The sequence below is a fragment of the Cuculus canorus genome, chromosome 3, assembly GCF_017976375.1.
Source record: "Cuculus canorus isolate bCucCan1 chromosome 3, bCucCan1.pri, whole genome shotgun sequence".
Lineage (NCBI taxonomy): Eukaryota > Metazoa > Chordata > Aves > Cuculiformes > Cuculidae > Cuculus > Cuculus canorus.
This window is the reverse complement of record NC_071403.1, coordinates 36043526-36061571: the sequence shown is the minus strand read 5'-3', so window position 1 is coordinate 36061571 and position 18046 is coordinate 36043526. Positions and strand designations below refer to the sequence as shown.

The 18046-nt window shown below is 40.0% G+C and overlaps 1 protein-coding gene across 4 annotated transcripts in view; it reads left to right on the top strand.

Annotated features, from left to right (window-relative positions):
• Positions 1-18046, top strand: part of CEP85L (centrosomal protein 85 like) — a 142033-nt gene that overhangs the window by 110461 nt on the left and 13526 nt on the right. For all 4 annotated transcript variants that reach the window (XM_054061510.1, XM_054061508.1, XM_054061507.1 and 1 more), the window contains exons 5-7: positions 12734-12851; positions 14821-14997; positions 17760-17912. In XM_054061510.1, the coding sequence (XP_053917485.1) occupies positions 12734-12851; positions 14821-14997; positions 17760-17912 (448 nt within the window). The remainder of the gene's footprint in view (positions 1-12733; positions 12852-14820; positions 14998-17759; positions 17913-18046) is intronic.

The window sequence follows — 18046 nt, the reverse complement described above, 5'->3', positions numbered from 1 at the left end:
GGTGGGGCTGCACTTCAAATATTGTGTTCAGTTTTGCACTTGTCACTACAAGAAAGTCGTTTAGGGCATGTCCAGAGAAAGGCAATGAAACTAGGGAAGGGTCTGGAGCCACAGGGCTTATAAGGAGTGGTTGAGCGAACTGAGGCTGTTTAGTCTGGAGGAAAGGAGGCTGAGGGGAAACCTGATCACTTTCTACAACTACCGGAAAGGAGGTTGTAGTGAGGTGGGTGTTGGTTTCTTCTCCCAAGTAACATGTGATAGGATGAGAGGAAATGGCCTTGGGTTGCTCCAGGGGAAGTTTGGATTGGATGTTGGAAAGTATTTCTTCACCAAAGGGGTTGTTGGGCATTGGAGCGGGCTGCTCAGGGAGATACTTGAGTTGCTGTCCTGTAGGTATTTGGCAGACATGTGGATGTGGTGCTTAAGGACATGGTTTGGTGGTGGACTTCACAACGTTGGGTTCACAGCTGGACTTCATGATCTTAAAGGACTTTTACAACCTAAGAGATTTTATGATTCTATTGCAACAGAGCAAGGAATTGCATTGTTTTATGGTGTTTCTGTGTCCTAGCAATCTGGGCAGTACCTCTACTGGCATTGTAATGACGAATGTTGGCATCAGTTTTCTCGTTTTTATGTGGCATATTTGCATGTGCTTATCTGCAACTGAAGATGGCACACAGTTAGCCACTGCAGCAGGTGAGGCATGGACACACCATCGTACTCTGCCAGCTGTCCTGCAGAGGCAGTGATCTCCTCAGGGGATAAGCAGTTACAGTGGCAACATCCTTAACTGTTGCTTAGATCTTCTCTGCCAGAACCTTTCGATCAGCTGGTTAAAGGCTGTTTAATTTAAATTACAGTTTTTATTCAGGTTTGCTGTATCAGCAGAAATGCTGTATATGCTGTAATCCTACCTTTCGGGACTCAAGGTGCCAGCAGCATTTTTAAATATGTTGCCCATGATCGCTAGGGGATGTCTTTGTTTCCTCTGCTGAGCTTGTCATCCTCTGCACCCTACCTGAAGACTTGTCATATAATGGTGACTAAAAAAGCAGTTCACGTTATTCTGGTTCTGGAAATGCGTTTCCAGTCAAGTGTAAACTTTATGAAGTGACAGTTCATAACCTAGTTGCCTGCTAACATTACTTGATACTGTGCATGTTAAAGAAGAAAAGCTATTTCTTGATATCCAGTGGCAGCAAGCTGCTTCTTGGTTTTGTACAAGTTATACTTTTGTCTGACTTAATGATAGCAAATACAGTTCTTTCTGGATTTCTGACCAGAAGTTGGTTGAGATGATTCCTTTCATTTGGTTGAAAAAGCAAAATACACTCTGGAAGCTATTGGAACAAAACAAAGACCACTTAGTAATGCTAGTAATTTCCTTTAAGTAGACACTTGGTGTTACAGTTAAGCACGTTGTAAATTATAATAATGTATAATAATACATCACAGGAAAGATTCTCTTTTGACTATTGAGCCTCCGTTTGGGCAAAATATTAGACCTAAAACTTATTATTTTTAAATGAAAAAAACCATTTAAAATAGATGGTTTATATTATTTAAAATCAGTAAAAAGTGATATTGCATATTTAGAAAGATTTCACAACTGATTTTTTTTTTCTTTTGTTCAAGAAGAGGTAGTGTTTTCTGTGATAAGTAAAAATATGCTCATTTTATCTCATGGAGAAAATGGTACAGTGCTGCTATTCAAAATCCAAGAAATAAAACTCTGTTATAGAACACTGGTGTTATATTTCTTATTAGATGGGGTATTACTAAGACTTAAGTGTGAATAATGCCTGTCTTCAAGGCACTGAGCGGCACTAAACAAAAATTCGATATCCGTATTTAACAGGTAGGGACGCAAGGCCTTAGCACTGACAGTCAAGATGATGTTTGGAGTAAACCTAAGTCTTCGAGCTCCCAGTCTTCCCGAGCTTGCTTTAAACTTCTTTTCAGAATTTGAGTTTACTTGACAATAGTGACCTAAAACAAAGATGTAAAGTTTGCTAAAGTGTGGTTAATTAGTATTCAGGATGGTGGTAGTTTAATTACAGAATTTATGCTTTTAGGAAGTGGAAGAGAAAGTCTTCTGATGACTGAGGGTTAGTAGTGGGTGTTTGCTTGGGAGGCCCTTCATGTGGTTCTCATGAAATTTTAAAAGATGTTATCTCCTTAAATCATTTGTCACGCTGAATTTACAAGCTGGTAAATGAAGGATGCCAGCAAGACACATTCAATCCCAGAAGGACAGAAGCCTGGGAGAGACGAGTTAACCTCCTGGTGTCTGGAAGCCAGAGAGGTGGGATAACAGCTGGCGTTCTACTCCAGACCCAGCTGTGTGCTGCTGACATGTTCAAGGAACAGCTGGATGAAAAGCAGCACATTGGGCACACCCTTCTCTTGCCCTTGTCACTGGCCTCCCTTTTAGCCACAGGGTCATTACGCAGGGTTTTTTAAGGTTAAACCTTCTCCTGTTAGTGGGGCCCCAGGGCAATTCCTAAACCAGGTCGTGGAGGAGGTGAACATCACTTCACACCACGCTCCTTGTTCCTCATAATAGTGCTTAGATCTGTTGATACATAGGAAATGGAGGCCCTGCACAGGGCCGTATCCTTAAGCTGTTCTACCTTGTTGAAAAAGGGAGGATGAACAGGTGAGGAAAGAGAAACCTGCCGCCTGCTTCCCTTCTTTCCACACAAAGATAAAAAGGCAACAAGAATCCAGCCCTTCCCAATTAGATAATTAGATTTCCTTGTTTTGCTTTGGAAATTTAACAGTTTGGAGTAGTTGGAAGGAAGATTCAACTAGTCCTTAGAAATAATTCAAGGAATAATGCTTACACTGTAAATAATCAAACTTGGATACTTTACGTCACTGGAAATTCAAAGCTGTGAATAGAGTTTTTAAAAACCTGCACAGCCATGTGCACCTGTGAATAAAACAAGTGACTTGATTTTTATTCTCTACACTGTTATGGACTGCAAGTTTAGTGATAGATTAGTTTAAAATTGATTTGATTTGTGTTGTTTGTTTGGCATAGTGTATTTTTAAGTATAAATGTACACAGTAGCATAAGTGGGTGGGGTTAAAAGTGGTTTTGGTTTGCTTTTTAAAACACTAGGAATTCCTGCCAATTTAATAAATTAGAGCCTGAAAATGTTTTTTAAGTCTGCTTTTAAAAAATGGGACAGAGACTGTACTTTTAGGAAGCCAAAACGTGGTGTCAGGAAGAGAGCCTGTGTGTGTGTGTGTGTGTGTATGCGTGTGCATAGGATCACAATGTCTCTTTTTAAAGGTCTGTGTTGTGTTTTCTCCACTTAAAAGCTGTTGGTACAGGCTGTGGATAAGGACTTAAGGATTGTGTCTGTAAGAGGAAATCTGCTGCTGTAAGTTATTACTACAATGTCTTGTCACCTGCTGTACAAAATAATTGGGTGATATCATTGCCTTACTTATCCAGCGTTTTAGTGTGTAACACTCTCGTATTTAACACCAGAGGGAGCCAACAGTGTTTGTATTATTTTAGAAAACTGCAGCATCACATTTTAATTCTTTGTGTTGCTCCTCTGTTCAGTACATTCACAGGGCTTGAAATTACAGTGTTTGGTACGATTGCAAATGTCTCTCGGGACTGGCCAGCCACTGTAGGTATCTCTAGTGTGGTCCTGGCACTGTTTGTTAGGCAGGGACTGCGTATAGGGGGTACGTGAGTAAATGCTAAATACCTGAACATACGACATCAACTGCCGAGAATAACACTGTACATGCAGTATTCTCTTCCAGAGAGTTTACGGGCGTTTGAACAGCGTTTTAAGGAAAAGTAGATAGAGAAGTATAATTTTAGTGAATAACTGTCATTCCTCAGGGCTTAATAACTTTTGCATCCTTAAAACAATTGCTAAATCGTTACCTTTCCATCTCTAGCTTAATTATGCTTAGAAGTATCCATTGGGACAATAGAATGAGGTTTTCTTTGTGTTGTGTCAAATTATCCTGACTGCAGTAGTTTTTGCTCTGATGGTGCTCATGTTACTGCTAGTGTAAAGCTGTGATTCTCCTGCTTTGGGGTGATCTGTTAAGATCTGCAGCATTAACATATCCACTTGAGTGATAATTTGATGTAATTTTCAAGGGAGCTTTAAAGCTTTACGCCACCCAGGGTCTGAGCGCATGCACATATGACTGAGAGTCCTGTACAGGGGGCAGGGCGGTGAGGAACCTCCTCAAAGTATCTTGCTGTGTAAAATATTGTTTGCTTGCAATAATAGCTTGAAAAATATGCATTTATCTCTTCCTGATATCACCAATCACCCATGTAACTTGTGGCTGAGGCTTTTTGTATCTTAGACCAGTAAACTTTCAGGAAGATTTTTTAGCAAAGTAATTATTTTAGCAGTTCTCAAAGTTCACTGTTTTGCAGGTGAATACTAGTCATATCGTTGAAGTGGAATTTAACATTTGTTTTTAAGTGATAAAGTAAATCTTGGCAACGGTGAGAGAATGTAGAGCTAGAAAGGGCCTGTTAACCTGTCTGCCGTGCTTGAGGGAGGACAAGCTGTAGTGGTGTCACTCCTGGTAGAATACGATGCTTTTGCTATCTGCAGTAGCAGATATTCTGCCTTTCTGGGTTGGAGAATGTGGTGATTAATTAGCTGAAACATTAGAAAACTTTTCTAAATATGACTTAGTCTCTCTTCCTAGGTCATGTTTTCTGGACCTCTAGTAGCTTTTGTTAGCTTGTTACCTTTCCAGCTGATTAGTACATCTTCCCTGGAGTGTCCAGACTGGCCAGTCAAGACCTCCTTCTGGCAGAGAGTTCATCTGTATCACTTGTGAAGTGGTTTTCTTGCAGTACAGTGTTGTGTTGTTTTGGTTACCAGCAGTCCCAGATCCTTTTCTGTGGAACTAGTGCTGAGCCATTTTCTATTCTGTAGATTTAAATATTTTTAGGAAGTTCTAGTATTTGGCAGAGCTGAGAACAGCATGGTGCAAGGCTTGCTCTGTATTGATCCTGTCAGGATACTGCAGAAGTCAAAAACCTGCCACTGTGGGAGGGATGGTGCAGTCACTTCTCTGAACAGACAGCCGTGTCCCTGTCTCACTCATGCCTCACACTCATTTGACTAAGTATACCAGAGCGTTTGAGATAGTGCAGTTGCTGACCATGCTCTTGTCTGCCTTGCTTCAGCGCTAGCTTACCTCCTGTGGGTCAGGTTAGCATTTCAAACTTATCTGCAATTTAGAAAAGTAATTTAAAAAATAGAAAAAATAACATCCAGACATCACTTCTTGACTCCCAGAGGTAGTCTTCCCATCTTCTCTTGAAAATAATTTTTCCTGTGATGGGTGGAAAGATAGTACACACTTTGAACTGCAGGCTCTTAATTTCACAAAAAACCCCCCCTGAACTTTATTGCATCGGAAATTTGCAATCATCTTTTCTCACTAGCATGGCTGTTGCTTGAGTTCTTGGCATTATCTTCTAAATTAAGGAAAATATGTTTGCATTGTTTTTAGGACTTTGTTTACTGCTGATCTCTTTCCGTATCAGTACTCTGTGCATTTGGACTTGGGCTCCCAGGAGATCATGCCTTTAAAACAAAGTGATATAAAAAGTAGTATCCAGCTTCTTATGCATCAAACCAAAGCAGCACACCTCCAACTGCAGTGTGGGATAAATTATATTTGTAGTATAGAAGGATCCATATTCTTTTTTATTTTTCTGAGGAAATCTGGTGAACTGTTTCTTGTTAATTCACAACTTTTGGAGGTAAACATCAACTGTTATTTGATTTATTATGAATTTACTAGTGTCCCTTCTGTGGTAGAAGAAGCTCTGTTCTAAAGCCCTTGAAGATACTGGACCGTGGATATCTTGACTTGCGGTGTAGGACTTAGCGTAAATCTAAGTCTCTTAAGTAAAGTGGAGGACAGGAAGTGCTTCTCTGTCAGGCATGGGTTTCTAAAGGCTCTTTCATGTTGGAGCAAGTAAGGGTAAGTCTGGTTAAAAAAGAACAGATGAGTTGGTCACAGGTTGAGGAAAATGTATTTTATTTCCAGACAGATGCATATATGAGTGTCTTTGTATGCATGTGTCCATGGTTCTTTTGTCCTGTGTGAATATGAGAAAATGATGTCTACCTCAGTTGTTGTACTAGTGTTTTTGAGATGTACACAGAAGAAATTTTTATTTAAGCAGTTTATTTATTTATTATTAATGCTGGCCTCTGGAAACAGTCCAGGCTTGTGCATGTTGAGCTGAATGCTGCTGTCCCACATACTTTGTGTTCACTTGAGCTTTCAAAGGGGATTGTTTGAACTAAAGTACAGAACAACTAATGAATAAATTTTGATTTCTGCCTCCCCTTTCCTTGCCCCCCACCCTTCCCTTCATTCTTATGGCTGTAAGTTTCTTTTTGCTCATTTGAACGGATCCCTTTAGTGTCAAGTGGTACCTTCAGTTTTCTTCTAGATTCTAGCCAGCTTTGTAAGTAGAGTCACAATCATCCAGGATGGGGGGAGCTTGGCTGCCATTTCATGGGGCATAGCATGTTGTCTTCCCGTGTTTGTCTGCAGACAGTAGTGGCACTGGGAACATGCACCACCAGAAGCAGCCTCTTACTGTCTGTGGGCAGAGAGACTGCAAATTTAGCAGACCCATAAATGACATGCATATGTGAAACCTTTTTTCGTCATTGCCTAGCCCACCTGTAAGTTTTTTCTGAGTGCAACCTTGAAATGCAATTGTTCTAGTGAGGTGACACTCTTATCACTGAGGCCACTGTTTGGGATGCATTTCTCCCTTCACTGGCGTGAGGAAGAGTACTAATGCTCTCGATTTCTTAGTTTTGCCACAGTGGCCATGACAGAGGTCTCTGTTTCAGCTGGGGATGCTTGGCTGGGCGGTACCCATGGTGTACCATGGAGCAGAAGGAGAGCCGCAGTAGTGATGCCTGGGCTCTTGCCTCTCCTCCTTACCAGCTCTCCCTAGCCTGTCTGCTCAGGGCCAGCATTGCTCATATTACCACCAAAAGATTGTCCTTAGTTTTAAACCTCACTGCTCCTTCTTCAACCCCAGTAGCTTCTTGCTCTGTTCTCTCCCTTCTAGCCCCACAAGGTCCAGGAGTTCCCAGGGAGCATGAGGGCAATGGGCAGGGGTCCATGATCCAATGAAATGCTGAAAGCTGATGCCCAGGGCACAGGAGGGACACCAACAGCCTCTCCCCAAACAGATTGAGGCAGCACAGTGTTAGGGCATATTCTTCTTGTCATCTGCATGTACCAACTGAAAGTGAGCTGCTTTTTTTTCGTTTGTTTGCATTTACACACCTGGCTTTAGGCAAGCTAGAAATAGTTACTTGATGTTAGAGCATGCTAATGGTCATTATAAGAGAAAAGGATGGCTGGGGGCTGTTTAGCTGCTTGCAAGGGCTGAAAAGGAATATTATGTTCTTAGGTGCATAATTGGCTGGAAGTACTCTGGGTTTTACTTTTGTCCCCTATCATAGAAGTTTGAGCCAAATTTAGTGAAGCACCCTTCTCAAGTATTTGATACTCAGAACTGACTTTCTACCAAACAGTGACGTTCAGGATCCAGAGCTTTTGCTTTCTTCTACAGCAAGGGACGTCAGCAGAGATCTGCCAGAGCCATGCTGGCACATGTCTCTTCATCCATTTCAGTCCTTTGAGTGTGGTCTTTTAGCTTCCTGATGATCGTATGCTTTGGTTGGATTTAAATTATTGGGCTCAACACAGACGGTAGTGTGTAGGAATGGAAGTATCTGTAGCAGGAAAGAAACCAGGTAAGGACAATTGCTAAATGCCATAAAAACAGTTGGGCAGAATCAATATCTGTGCAAGTGCCAGTGATTTGTGTAGGCATAATAGTTGGTAGTTCCAGGAAAGGTGAGAGGATGGTGTGATCTGGCATGACAGGTTTTTAAATTTTCCTTCTTTGCAAAGTATCACTGATCTGCAGTAGTGAAACGTGACTGAAGCCGTCAGATTTCATTTACAAAAATAAAGAATGCTGGAGGAAACAGAGAGGAGCAAAATGGCCTTAAGTTGCACCAGAGGAGGTTCAGATTGGACATTAGGAAAAATTTCCTCACTGAAAGGATTATCTGGCACTGGAAGAGGCTGCCCAGGGAAGTGGTTGAGTCCCCATCTCTGGAGGTATTTAAAAGATGGGCAGATGAGGTGCTCAGGGGTATGGTTTAGTAGTGGACAGGTGCAGTTGGACTTGATGATCCCGAAGGATTCCAACCTAGTGATTCTGTGATTCTATGAAAAAGATGTGTGTTTTACAAGACCTGGATGTACAAGACATGATTTTGTGAAAATAGTAGGGTTTTATGTAAATAATCTACCTAACATGTAAATAACTACTGTGGGATTAGGGCGGTAGAGCTGATCATAGGAGACCATAGCCACCAGTTGAGTTGTGTATGTTGGATAATCTGTCACTTCAGCTGAGTTTCCTTGGAAAGGATGTACCTGGGAGCAGCTCAGGGAGGATTTGTTCTCACGGTATTTATAAATTATGGATGAAGGTTCAATAAAAGGGATGAAAAAGGCATAGTCCAGGTTATTGGTGAATTTTTTAAAGGAATAATAATAATAGTGTCAATAGAAGAAGCAGCTTCCTTCTGAGGAAAAGAAGCCTTAAAATCAATGTAGCTGAAGAAAAATACAAGGCAATATCTTCAGTGTCTTTATTGCAGAACTCTTTTGTGGGTAGTTGCAATGGTCTTCTGTGTACCAGAGAATCTTCTCTTAGTTCAAAAGAAATTTCCATTTTCTTTTTTGTCAGTTTGCTTCTGCAGTGCCACGCCACCCCCACACCTGGAGACAAAATTACACCTTCAGAGACAGCTGTAAAGATTTGTGCCAGTAGTATTTGTGCAAACAGTGTTATTAGTGTCACATTTGTATTAATCGATTGGGTAGAAGAGTTAAAGTTTATACATCTTTTAATGAACTTTTCTTCTGAAATATAAAGAACACTTTTAAATGTCCCTTCTAGAAGGATGTCTTTCATTCTTGCCTTGTGGCTTTGTATTAAAGAAAGAAGAAAAAGCCCAAGGAGCACCGTATTGCCTGCTTTGCTGTTCTCCTTAAATTTAAATGTAAGGGGAAGGGATGTGTCGACAAACACTTGAAGTGAAATAGAGTATTTTCCCTTTGGATAAAGGAGCTGACTGAAACTATGTGAGAAGTCTTGTGACAGTCACATAATACGCCAATAACTCTTTCCTTGCCATCCCCGTAGAATTGTAACTCTCAGTCATGGTAAAAATCCAGGCATTTGTGAAGGAAAGTAGTGTCATGGTACCTACATACAGCACTTTAATTGAACCTTGCTGTATGAGCTATGGTCTGATTTGTGATCACTAGATGTGATGCCTTGAGCTCAGGCCACAACCTGTACCCACTCATACGCGGATGCGTGAGGGGCTGAGGAGTTCAGTGTCTGGAGACTTCAGTCCTCTGTAAGACTGAAATTCCTATGTTGAAAATTACAGGAAAAGGAGTAGTCAGTGTGATGCAGTGCTGCTGCATAACTCTAGCAAGTGTGGCCAAAAAAAAAAAAAAAAAAAAAAATTAATCTTTTTTTAAAAACATCCTGAACCATTGAGGACACTTGAAGATGTTAGCAGCTGACCAGACAAAGGGAAAAGTGGAGGAGAGTTTGCCACTATTGGTCCTTGCTGTTACAGAATCTCAGTCTGCTCTAGTTTGGCCTCTGCGAGTGTGGAGGGTGCGCATGGGGTTAAAAACATCACAGCCGATACGAGGCAGGAGTCCCGTTGATGCCTAGAAGGTAAAATCCCTCTGTTTGAGGATTATTTATATCTTATTTGGGCCTTCCCAGGGTGGTAATTGCCATGCACCTGAGCAGAACTTTGAAAGCACCTAAGTGCTGAAGGTTGCTTTATTTTTCTTTTAAATGCTGGGATGATTGATTGGTAATGTGAAGGCTTCTGGGGACAGCATTCCCACTGCAATATGTGAGCTGTGTTTGTCAGTGTTTGAACTTTTCTACACTTCCTTTAAATAAAGCTCACAGCCTGTGGTTATGCAGCAGATTAATAGTAACAGCTGTGGGCCTAACAGAGGATTAAAAGTGTCTTAGCATACAAGAACATCAGTGATAAAATGCCTGTGGAATGAAGTCTCCAAAGACTTATAGGATTGTATGTAAATAGTAAATATGCTTCTATGGTGCTTATCTTCCATCCTGCTTGTGACTGCTGGGCCGTTTTCAAAATTTTTGTTTCTGCGTGCCATGAGGTTAATGACATTTTCAGAGAGGTGGTTATGCGAAGAAGTTGTGTGGGATCTATACAGATTTAAAACACTTTTACGGTGTGTTTTGTTGGCAAGGTTTTGTAACAGAAGAGATTTTTGTGCTTTGTAGAGTGAAAAGAGGCAAGCTAGTTATACTTTGTGCTAGTGCAGCTCTGTTTCATCGCAGATTAATTTGTTTCACCTTTTTTCCCTGCAGGGATTTGGTAGGGTAGGGAAAGGATAGTGAAAGAAAATGCATTGGAAGTTCAAAAATATTTTATAATGTTTACTTCAGGCTATAGTGTTTTTTCGGGCTATTGAAATCCTGCCTGTGAGAGAAGGCACTTCTAAGGTACAGTCAGCCACAAACAGAAAATCATGTAGTGCCTTTAGGGGTAAGTGACAATGGATACATAATTTTAAAATGCGTGGGGCAGAGTTATTTTGACAGAGTTATTTTGACAGATCTGTCTAGTGAGTAAAAAGGTGATAAAAACCCAAATTCTCTTTATAGGTCAAGACAACTTTGGTATTGGTGACCAAGCATGCACAGAAGTCATCAAGGCTTTCTCTTTTCTCGTGAGGTTAAACAAGCTCTTGAGCTCATATAAGATCTCTTACAAGTTAGGAGCATGTTCTTTTACCCACTCTTCAAATCTACTTCTTCCAACATCAGTTCGAAGCTTTTTGTTTACATTGCCATCATACAGACACCAACTGGAACTAAGACTTATTATGGAGTCATGTAAATATGTTTAGTTGCTTTGTGCTTATGAATTGTAATAAGATACTACCAGATTGCATCTTGTTTATACTGTTTTTCTACTCATTGCTATTCTTTATAGATATAAGAATAGGGAAACAAAAAAGATGTTCCATAGGCATGCATCATGTCTTGTGCAGTATGTATAGCTTAGAAGCTTAACTACCAATACATTCACTTTTTCTTAAATATTAAATTCCCTTTGTAAACCTAATGATTGGGATATAATTGGCTGATGACTAGCTAGAAGAATATACATGGTTGAAGTATTCCTTTTAGTTGGACTTTCATGTCTTATTTTTCCTCTGAAAAATTGCATTTGTCATCTTTTCAATTAAGACATCTCTTGTATTAGTTTATAGATTGTGTAGTAAATGTTTTGTATACTCATGGTAGCATTTCAGAGATGCTCTTCCAAAACACAACCCTCCCCAAATTTAAAAAGAACAAACCAGCTTTGATCTTTCTCTGTATTTTTAAAGCATTTCCTTTTGCCATGTGTACACAGGCAGGTCTTCTCCCTTGAAGTTAACATGTATTTACCACTTATCTCCTTTTAAGATTGGTTTTAGTCATCTTGGTTGAGTGTCATTGTTTCCAGAAAAGCCAATCATACCACATGTGTAGAAGTGAAGCTTTGAGAAACAATTGTATGCTTCCATGCAAGTATGTCCTAGTATAAAAAAAAAAAGAAGGAAAAAGGGAAATTAAAGGAGTGTACAGAACTGCTTTTAAGTTTATTGAGGAGGTTGCTATATCTGTTTCTGATGGGTGCTGGCAGCTCACTTCTGGAGCCAGTTGTCATGGAGCCCATCACTCCATGGAGAGTACAGCACAGGGCTGTGATCTGGGCTGAGGCTGAGACCTGGCCTGTATTTGCACTGCAGTCATGCTAGTTCAAATGCAGTCATGATTTAAACAGTGATATAATTTGTGATATAATTAAATAGTGATATAACAGTGATGCTGTTTCTGCTGTACACTGGCCAAGCACTTGGTGTAAGAGGTTAATTCTGGTTGAGCACACAGAGTGGTATTTTACCCTAAGGATAGGGTACATCTTCTATAAAGCAGTTGACTGAGGAAGTCTTAAACAAAGCAAAATGAAGACCTTGCAGGCAAGGCACACTGACTATCTTAATATAAGGACTTTTTCTTAAGTTCTTTGTGTTCCCCTTGATTTGTAAATCTCTTCAACCTGTGTTAAAAGTCAGGGCTGGTCAAGAGAGGGGGGCCAAGCAGGAGAACTCCAAGTAAAATTAAGGTGCAAATTTTGGTTTTGTTCTGCTTTCTGTATGCTTTTTCCTGCTTATACTTCTGGCCCTAGGAACAAATGACAACATAAGTCTTCCTCAACCCATCTCCCCCTCCCACACAAATGATAAGAGTTTTCAAATAGTATTTCTATAAGATTTGCTTATTATTGCGAATTGCACACAGACCCTTTGCAGTATGCTTAAGTGAAAGTGGCAGCTGTAGTTTAATAGCTCATATGATGAAATTCCAGTTCTACTGGTAAACTAGACTAATTGCAGCCTGACTACAGTGGGAAAAAGCCCACAGTGAAGTCCAGAATAGTTACAGTATTTGTCAGTATAAGACTCAAGTTCTAAGTTTTTTAAATCTCTTGTTCCATTCCCATTCTGTTCAAATGAATTCTGTGTATTACAGGCAAAAGCAACAAATTAATGATTTACATCAGAAGATAAGGGAGAATGAATTAAGAGCTCAACATGCACGAATGAGCCATCTTGTGAACTGCGAAGAACCTTACATGACAAATTTGCAGGTAGGATGGATTTTTTATTTTGTTTTTTAGCAAGACTTTCCGTTACCCAGTGAGTGACGCATGAAAGCGTGTTTGCAATTTACTGTGGGCCAAACCAGAGCTTTTGGGGTGATTGATGTTTCTCTAATAGTATAGATATGAATTGCGTAGAGGAGAATATCCTCTAAGTGTTGTAGTTTACCTTTCATTTGCGGAATTCTAAATTATGTAGATACTGGTTTTGAAATTTGATGAAAATGGGGTAAGAATGAGGGACTGTGACATTGTAAAAACAAGCGTTTAACAGTGTGCATATATCACACTTACACAGTGAGATAAAGTACTTTGGTAAGAGAGTATCTGGAAACAACTGATGGAAGGTTTTCTAAAGAGGAGAAGGGGTACTACCCAAAGGAGTAGTTAGATGAAATCAACCAAATAGATGGAAGAGATGTGAGAAGGCAAACGGGCTGGTGGAATACCTTTGCACAAGACACTCGAACAGGAAATGGATTGATACTCCTAGGGAACACTTAACCTGAAAGGGAATGTGTGGTGGCATTTTGAGCATACCTGTTTTAATTTTATCTAAGCAGCACAAGTATCAGGAAGTGAGAGGATGAAGTAAATAGGCTAATCACAAAATGCAATCAGTTTGAGGACTGTGGCTGCTACCCTGTCGTAGCACACAGATTTCATCTCCAGACCTCAGTATATCTAAAAGGCAATTCAGAAAGACAATGTTAAAGACAGATGCGCAGATAAATAACTTTTCTGTCCCCCGTTTGTTACCTTATCTTTTTCTGTCACAAACACTGCACCAGGATTTTGACTAGTATACTTAAGTATGACATTGGAATAACATAGCTGTGTATCAGGTGAGACTCTGGTTTGTGTGAGACAGGAGACAAGTTCAAGTGCAGCCTTGAAGTGAAGTTAGGTAATCAGGAACTTTCTCAGACATCTAGGATTGTGGCTTTTGTTGCTTCCGGAAGTTCTTTTGTAAAATACTTTAAAATGCTGTCTAGATAAGACTTATCTTACAATATTATAATACACTTCAAATAAAGCAGCAGATGCATTCATCTTTCATAATTTAAAGAGTTTTAGGAGTTTATAATGTATTAGGATTTCTGCTTTATATGCCTTCTATAAAACAAAATTACAAGTGCTAATATCCTTTAAGGGAGTTTTTAATCTCTTTTAATGCTTTGCTAAAGGAATGTTACTGGTTAAAAATACTGTCTGTATAATTTCTTTAAAGATATACTAATTTATGTTATTAATAGGATCTTGAAACTAAGAGCCTAGTGGGATGCATCTCCTTTTTCAGCCCACATGCCGCTGATTTCCATTTTGTGCTTGTCTGTCTGTGGACAGCGGGGGTAGAAAGGTAATATTGAACTGCAGGAAATGTAAAGGGAGGAGGTGTTTGGTATCCAGAACAGAAGGTAGGGGGCCTGCCTTCACACTGCAGCTGTAGTCTAGGGTTTCTCCCTGTACTCTTCTGCACTTCAGGTGTGATAGTGTATGGTTTGACTAGTACTACTGTCCTGTTTTAGAAGGATCTTGAGATCAGAGCATCTCTTAATTTAATATATTCGTAGCCATTTTATAAAGTGTTTTTCCTCCTTACGGATAGTATGATAATCCAGTGGCAGGAATTTGTTTTGAAAACACTTTTTTTTTTTTGGATTTTCAGCAGTTTCTTTTGGAAGAAAAGTCACACCTCTTCCCTAAATCTGGCAGGAAAATGGCTCCACAATGTTTATTTGCCTGCATTGGGAATATAAATATGTCCAGCTTCTTTATTATTTTGCTTCAGATTCCTGAAATACATGCTGTTACCACGTATTTTGATGTTTGAAAAGTCAAACCCCACCCTTCTTGACAGTGGAACAAAATGCAGAACTACTTTCTCGTGTACTGCTGAAGTGTACGGTAGTGTGTGTGCCTTCATTTGTATGATTATCTTATTTCTTTTTGTAAGCAACCACGGTATGAGAGCACATCACTGCAACCTCATGTTTCAGAAAGATCAACATCCCACAACGAAGAGCTTGAGCGAAAATTTGCAGCAGCTGAGAATAAGGAATTACAACTCAATGAACTTATAAAACAGATTTCAAACAAATCTAGTGAAGAGAAAAAGAAGATGGAGGAGAAAGTAAGTGTCTTTCATGTTCCTAATTTCCTTTGGACACTGTTCTAGCGGCATATGTTTTATTTGCTAGAAAGCAACTTAGTACTTGGGTTGCTGAGCTGTCTTCAAAAGGTAGCTAAAGTGTCTGTGATAGGAAAATTGATAGTCGTTGTAGATGTTGGCAATAGATAGATCTGAACTTGTAGTGGATACATCCTAAAAAGCAATACTAGATGAAATGGCAGTCATGATGACTGCTTTAACCAGATACCAGTTAAACTTGATTTGAAGAAAAGCTACTCTAAGAATGCACGTAGCTTGAGGTGTTTATTAGAGTTAATAAAGTATCGTTTAAAAAGAGAAAAAGAGTCTGAAAACGGAATCCTTATTTTTAGCATGGCTTATAAATGTGGGCCTCATACTTTGAGATGCACTTACCAGCCTGGATGTGCCTACTCAAGCGGGAGTGATTCCGTTGTAGCTTTGCTGATTGCTCGTGCTAGTTCTTTATGGCAAACCTGTAGGTGGTCTCTCCGAAGGCTGTTGTGGATGCTTAAGAGTATAGGTGGGCTCAAGAGAATGCAGGGTGAGTTGATGGGAGTGCTGCCTCGTTCTAAATGCATGCATGGAAATAACAACTGCCTCTGGAGAGCCCCTAAGGTGAAAACAGCTGGAGGCTGGAAATATGTGCTTTCCTTGTTCTTTCCCTACCATAGACATCTGTTTATGGCTGCTGTTGGAGATGAGATATTGGGCTAGAAGGCCTCTTGGACTGAAGTTCTATGTCCCTTCTAATGCTAGGGTAGATGATGCTTGTACTTGATCAGAGATGCTGCTGGCATCATACCTGGCTTTGCGTCATGCAGACAGAAAATCCTGAAAAAGCTTCCCTGTCATGACTGACCGGTAGTCGTGGTAGCTCCATCACAGCTTCTTGTTGGAGGGAACCTTCAAAGGTAGATACTGCAGTACTTTCCACCAGTGTCCATGTCACAAATGCTTAAGTTTTCCTTTTCCTTATGCCAGGCATGAACGTGCCTTTTGGCATCTGCAGTTTTGCAGCTCTTGCTTTACTTCTGAAGCATTTCATCTGGAAATTGGATTCCTGGGCTGGAAAAGTTTCAGACACCCATACCCAACTGGCTGCTCCTTCTCCCTCTGGTATAGGTGACTGTGAAGGACTCCTGTGAAGTACCGATGATAGCTTGTAGTGGTGTTCTCTTTTATCATTTCTGTGATTTTTCCTACTCTTTCGTGCCCCAACAAAGTTGTGAGCAGAGTGTATATGAACAAGGAAATTGAAAAAACAAAAATCTAAAGCTTGTTTTCCCCTCGGCAGAACCAGCAAGAGTGAATAGAGGAAAAAAAAAAAACACCAACCCCCACCATGTTTTAAGTCTCAGGTGATGGAAGGTGGAAAGAGTCATCAGGTTGGCGGTGGGTATTCAGGAAGGCAGGAGGAATCCCAAAGCAAAGATGGTAGCTATTAGGAGAGAGGTTGCAGGAGAGGAAGTTCCCAATGGAATATATGCAGGAAAAGAAAATTTGCAAACCATGTGATCTTTGTTGCACAAGTGCTGGAGTATTCTGACTGGTCAACTTGACATCCTTTGTGATGTGTGAAAAACATAGGGAAGGGATTTACTTAGCCAATGCTAAGACTTCTGGCAATTCTTACTGTGCAACACTGGCTTACGTGTGCATATTTATATCACTGCCATAAGGCTTGTAGTGTGTGGGGGTTATGTGGTTCTGAAGCACATATTGTGGCAAAAGATCATGGCTGAGTTGCAGATTCACCTTACTGAAATGTGCAGTTTATTTGGGCTGTCTCATCAGAAAGATTTTAAAGCAGCCTGAAAACTTTGTTCAGTTTTGAGATCTTGGTAAAATAAAAGATACAAAGATTTCCAGTCTTTTGGCAATCCTCAGTTTTGTGGCCTGTGTAGAAGGCTGTCTCTGGAAAAACTTTACAGATATTATTGACTTAAACTTTCCAGTAGGCTTTGTTACTGAGCTCTGACATTGACAGTGTCACACGTTTATTTCTCAGTGAGATGAATATCTATACCACCAAAATAAAAGTACGTTTAGCATTTGCTGTAGTGGCAAGTGCTTGTTATCTGTGAATTACTACCCTATAAATCAAGCAAAAGAGTTACTGTTTTTCATTAAATTGGGCTGTGCCTGGAAAATACTCTTTCTTCCTGCTTTGGCCTAGGTAATAAGTACTAGGAATGCAAGCAAAGATTAAACAATATTAAAAAAAAACTTTTTGCAGATCGATGGATGATTAAATTGCCTGTAGAAAAAGTATTTAAGAAAGCCACTATTCTGTTCAGTTGTCCTCTGATGTAATTGTCAGACTGCATCATTTTTTTGTCTCCAGTTCTTGTTGGAATAAGTTCTTGGTTCCTGTGTTTTGTTTTCCAAGGGCACAGGAAAACTGGACAGACTAAAATGTTTCTTGTTCATTTGTGGCATATAAACCTCTCCATTGGTGAAAAAAATTAAAAAGAGTATTCTGAAGTGTCAAACTGTTCATGTTTTCATTTCACAAGGCATATGGAGTGTACTGGGCAGAGGTGAGGCAACAGTGGTTTGAGGTCATGTGTGGGTGTGACTTGGAGCTGTTGGGATTAATAGTTCTTTGGGTTTGTTTTATGCATTAAGCAACCCTTTCCTGCAGCTGAGAGTACAGTTCTTGAAGAGTGACCAGCCTCTGCTTCCAAAACAGGTTTATTTTTTACTGTAATCCTAAAACATGTTCTCTTACTTTCTTCTAGCTTAAAACTAGAGACCGATATATTAATAGCCTAAAAAAGAAATGCCTGAAGGAGTCTGAGCAAAGCAAAGAAAAACAAAGACGAATTGAAACCTTAGAAAAATACCTGGCTGATCTACCAACACTGGATGATATCCAAGGGCAGACTAAGCAGGTAAGGTAACAGGAGTTTGGTTTACTTTTTAAAAATACGAGTATGCCTCCCAATATCTGTTGTCAAATCTCTTATTCTTTCAACATATTTTTTCCCCATCTGATTAGGAAGAGAAGTATTTCAGTGTTTTAGGA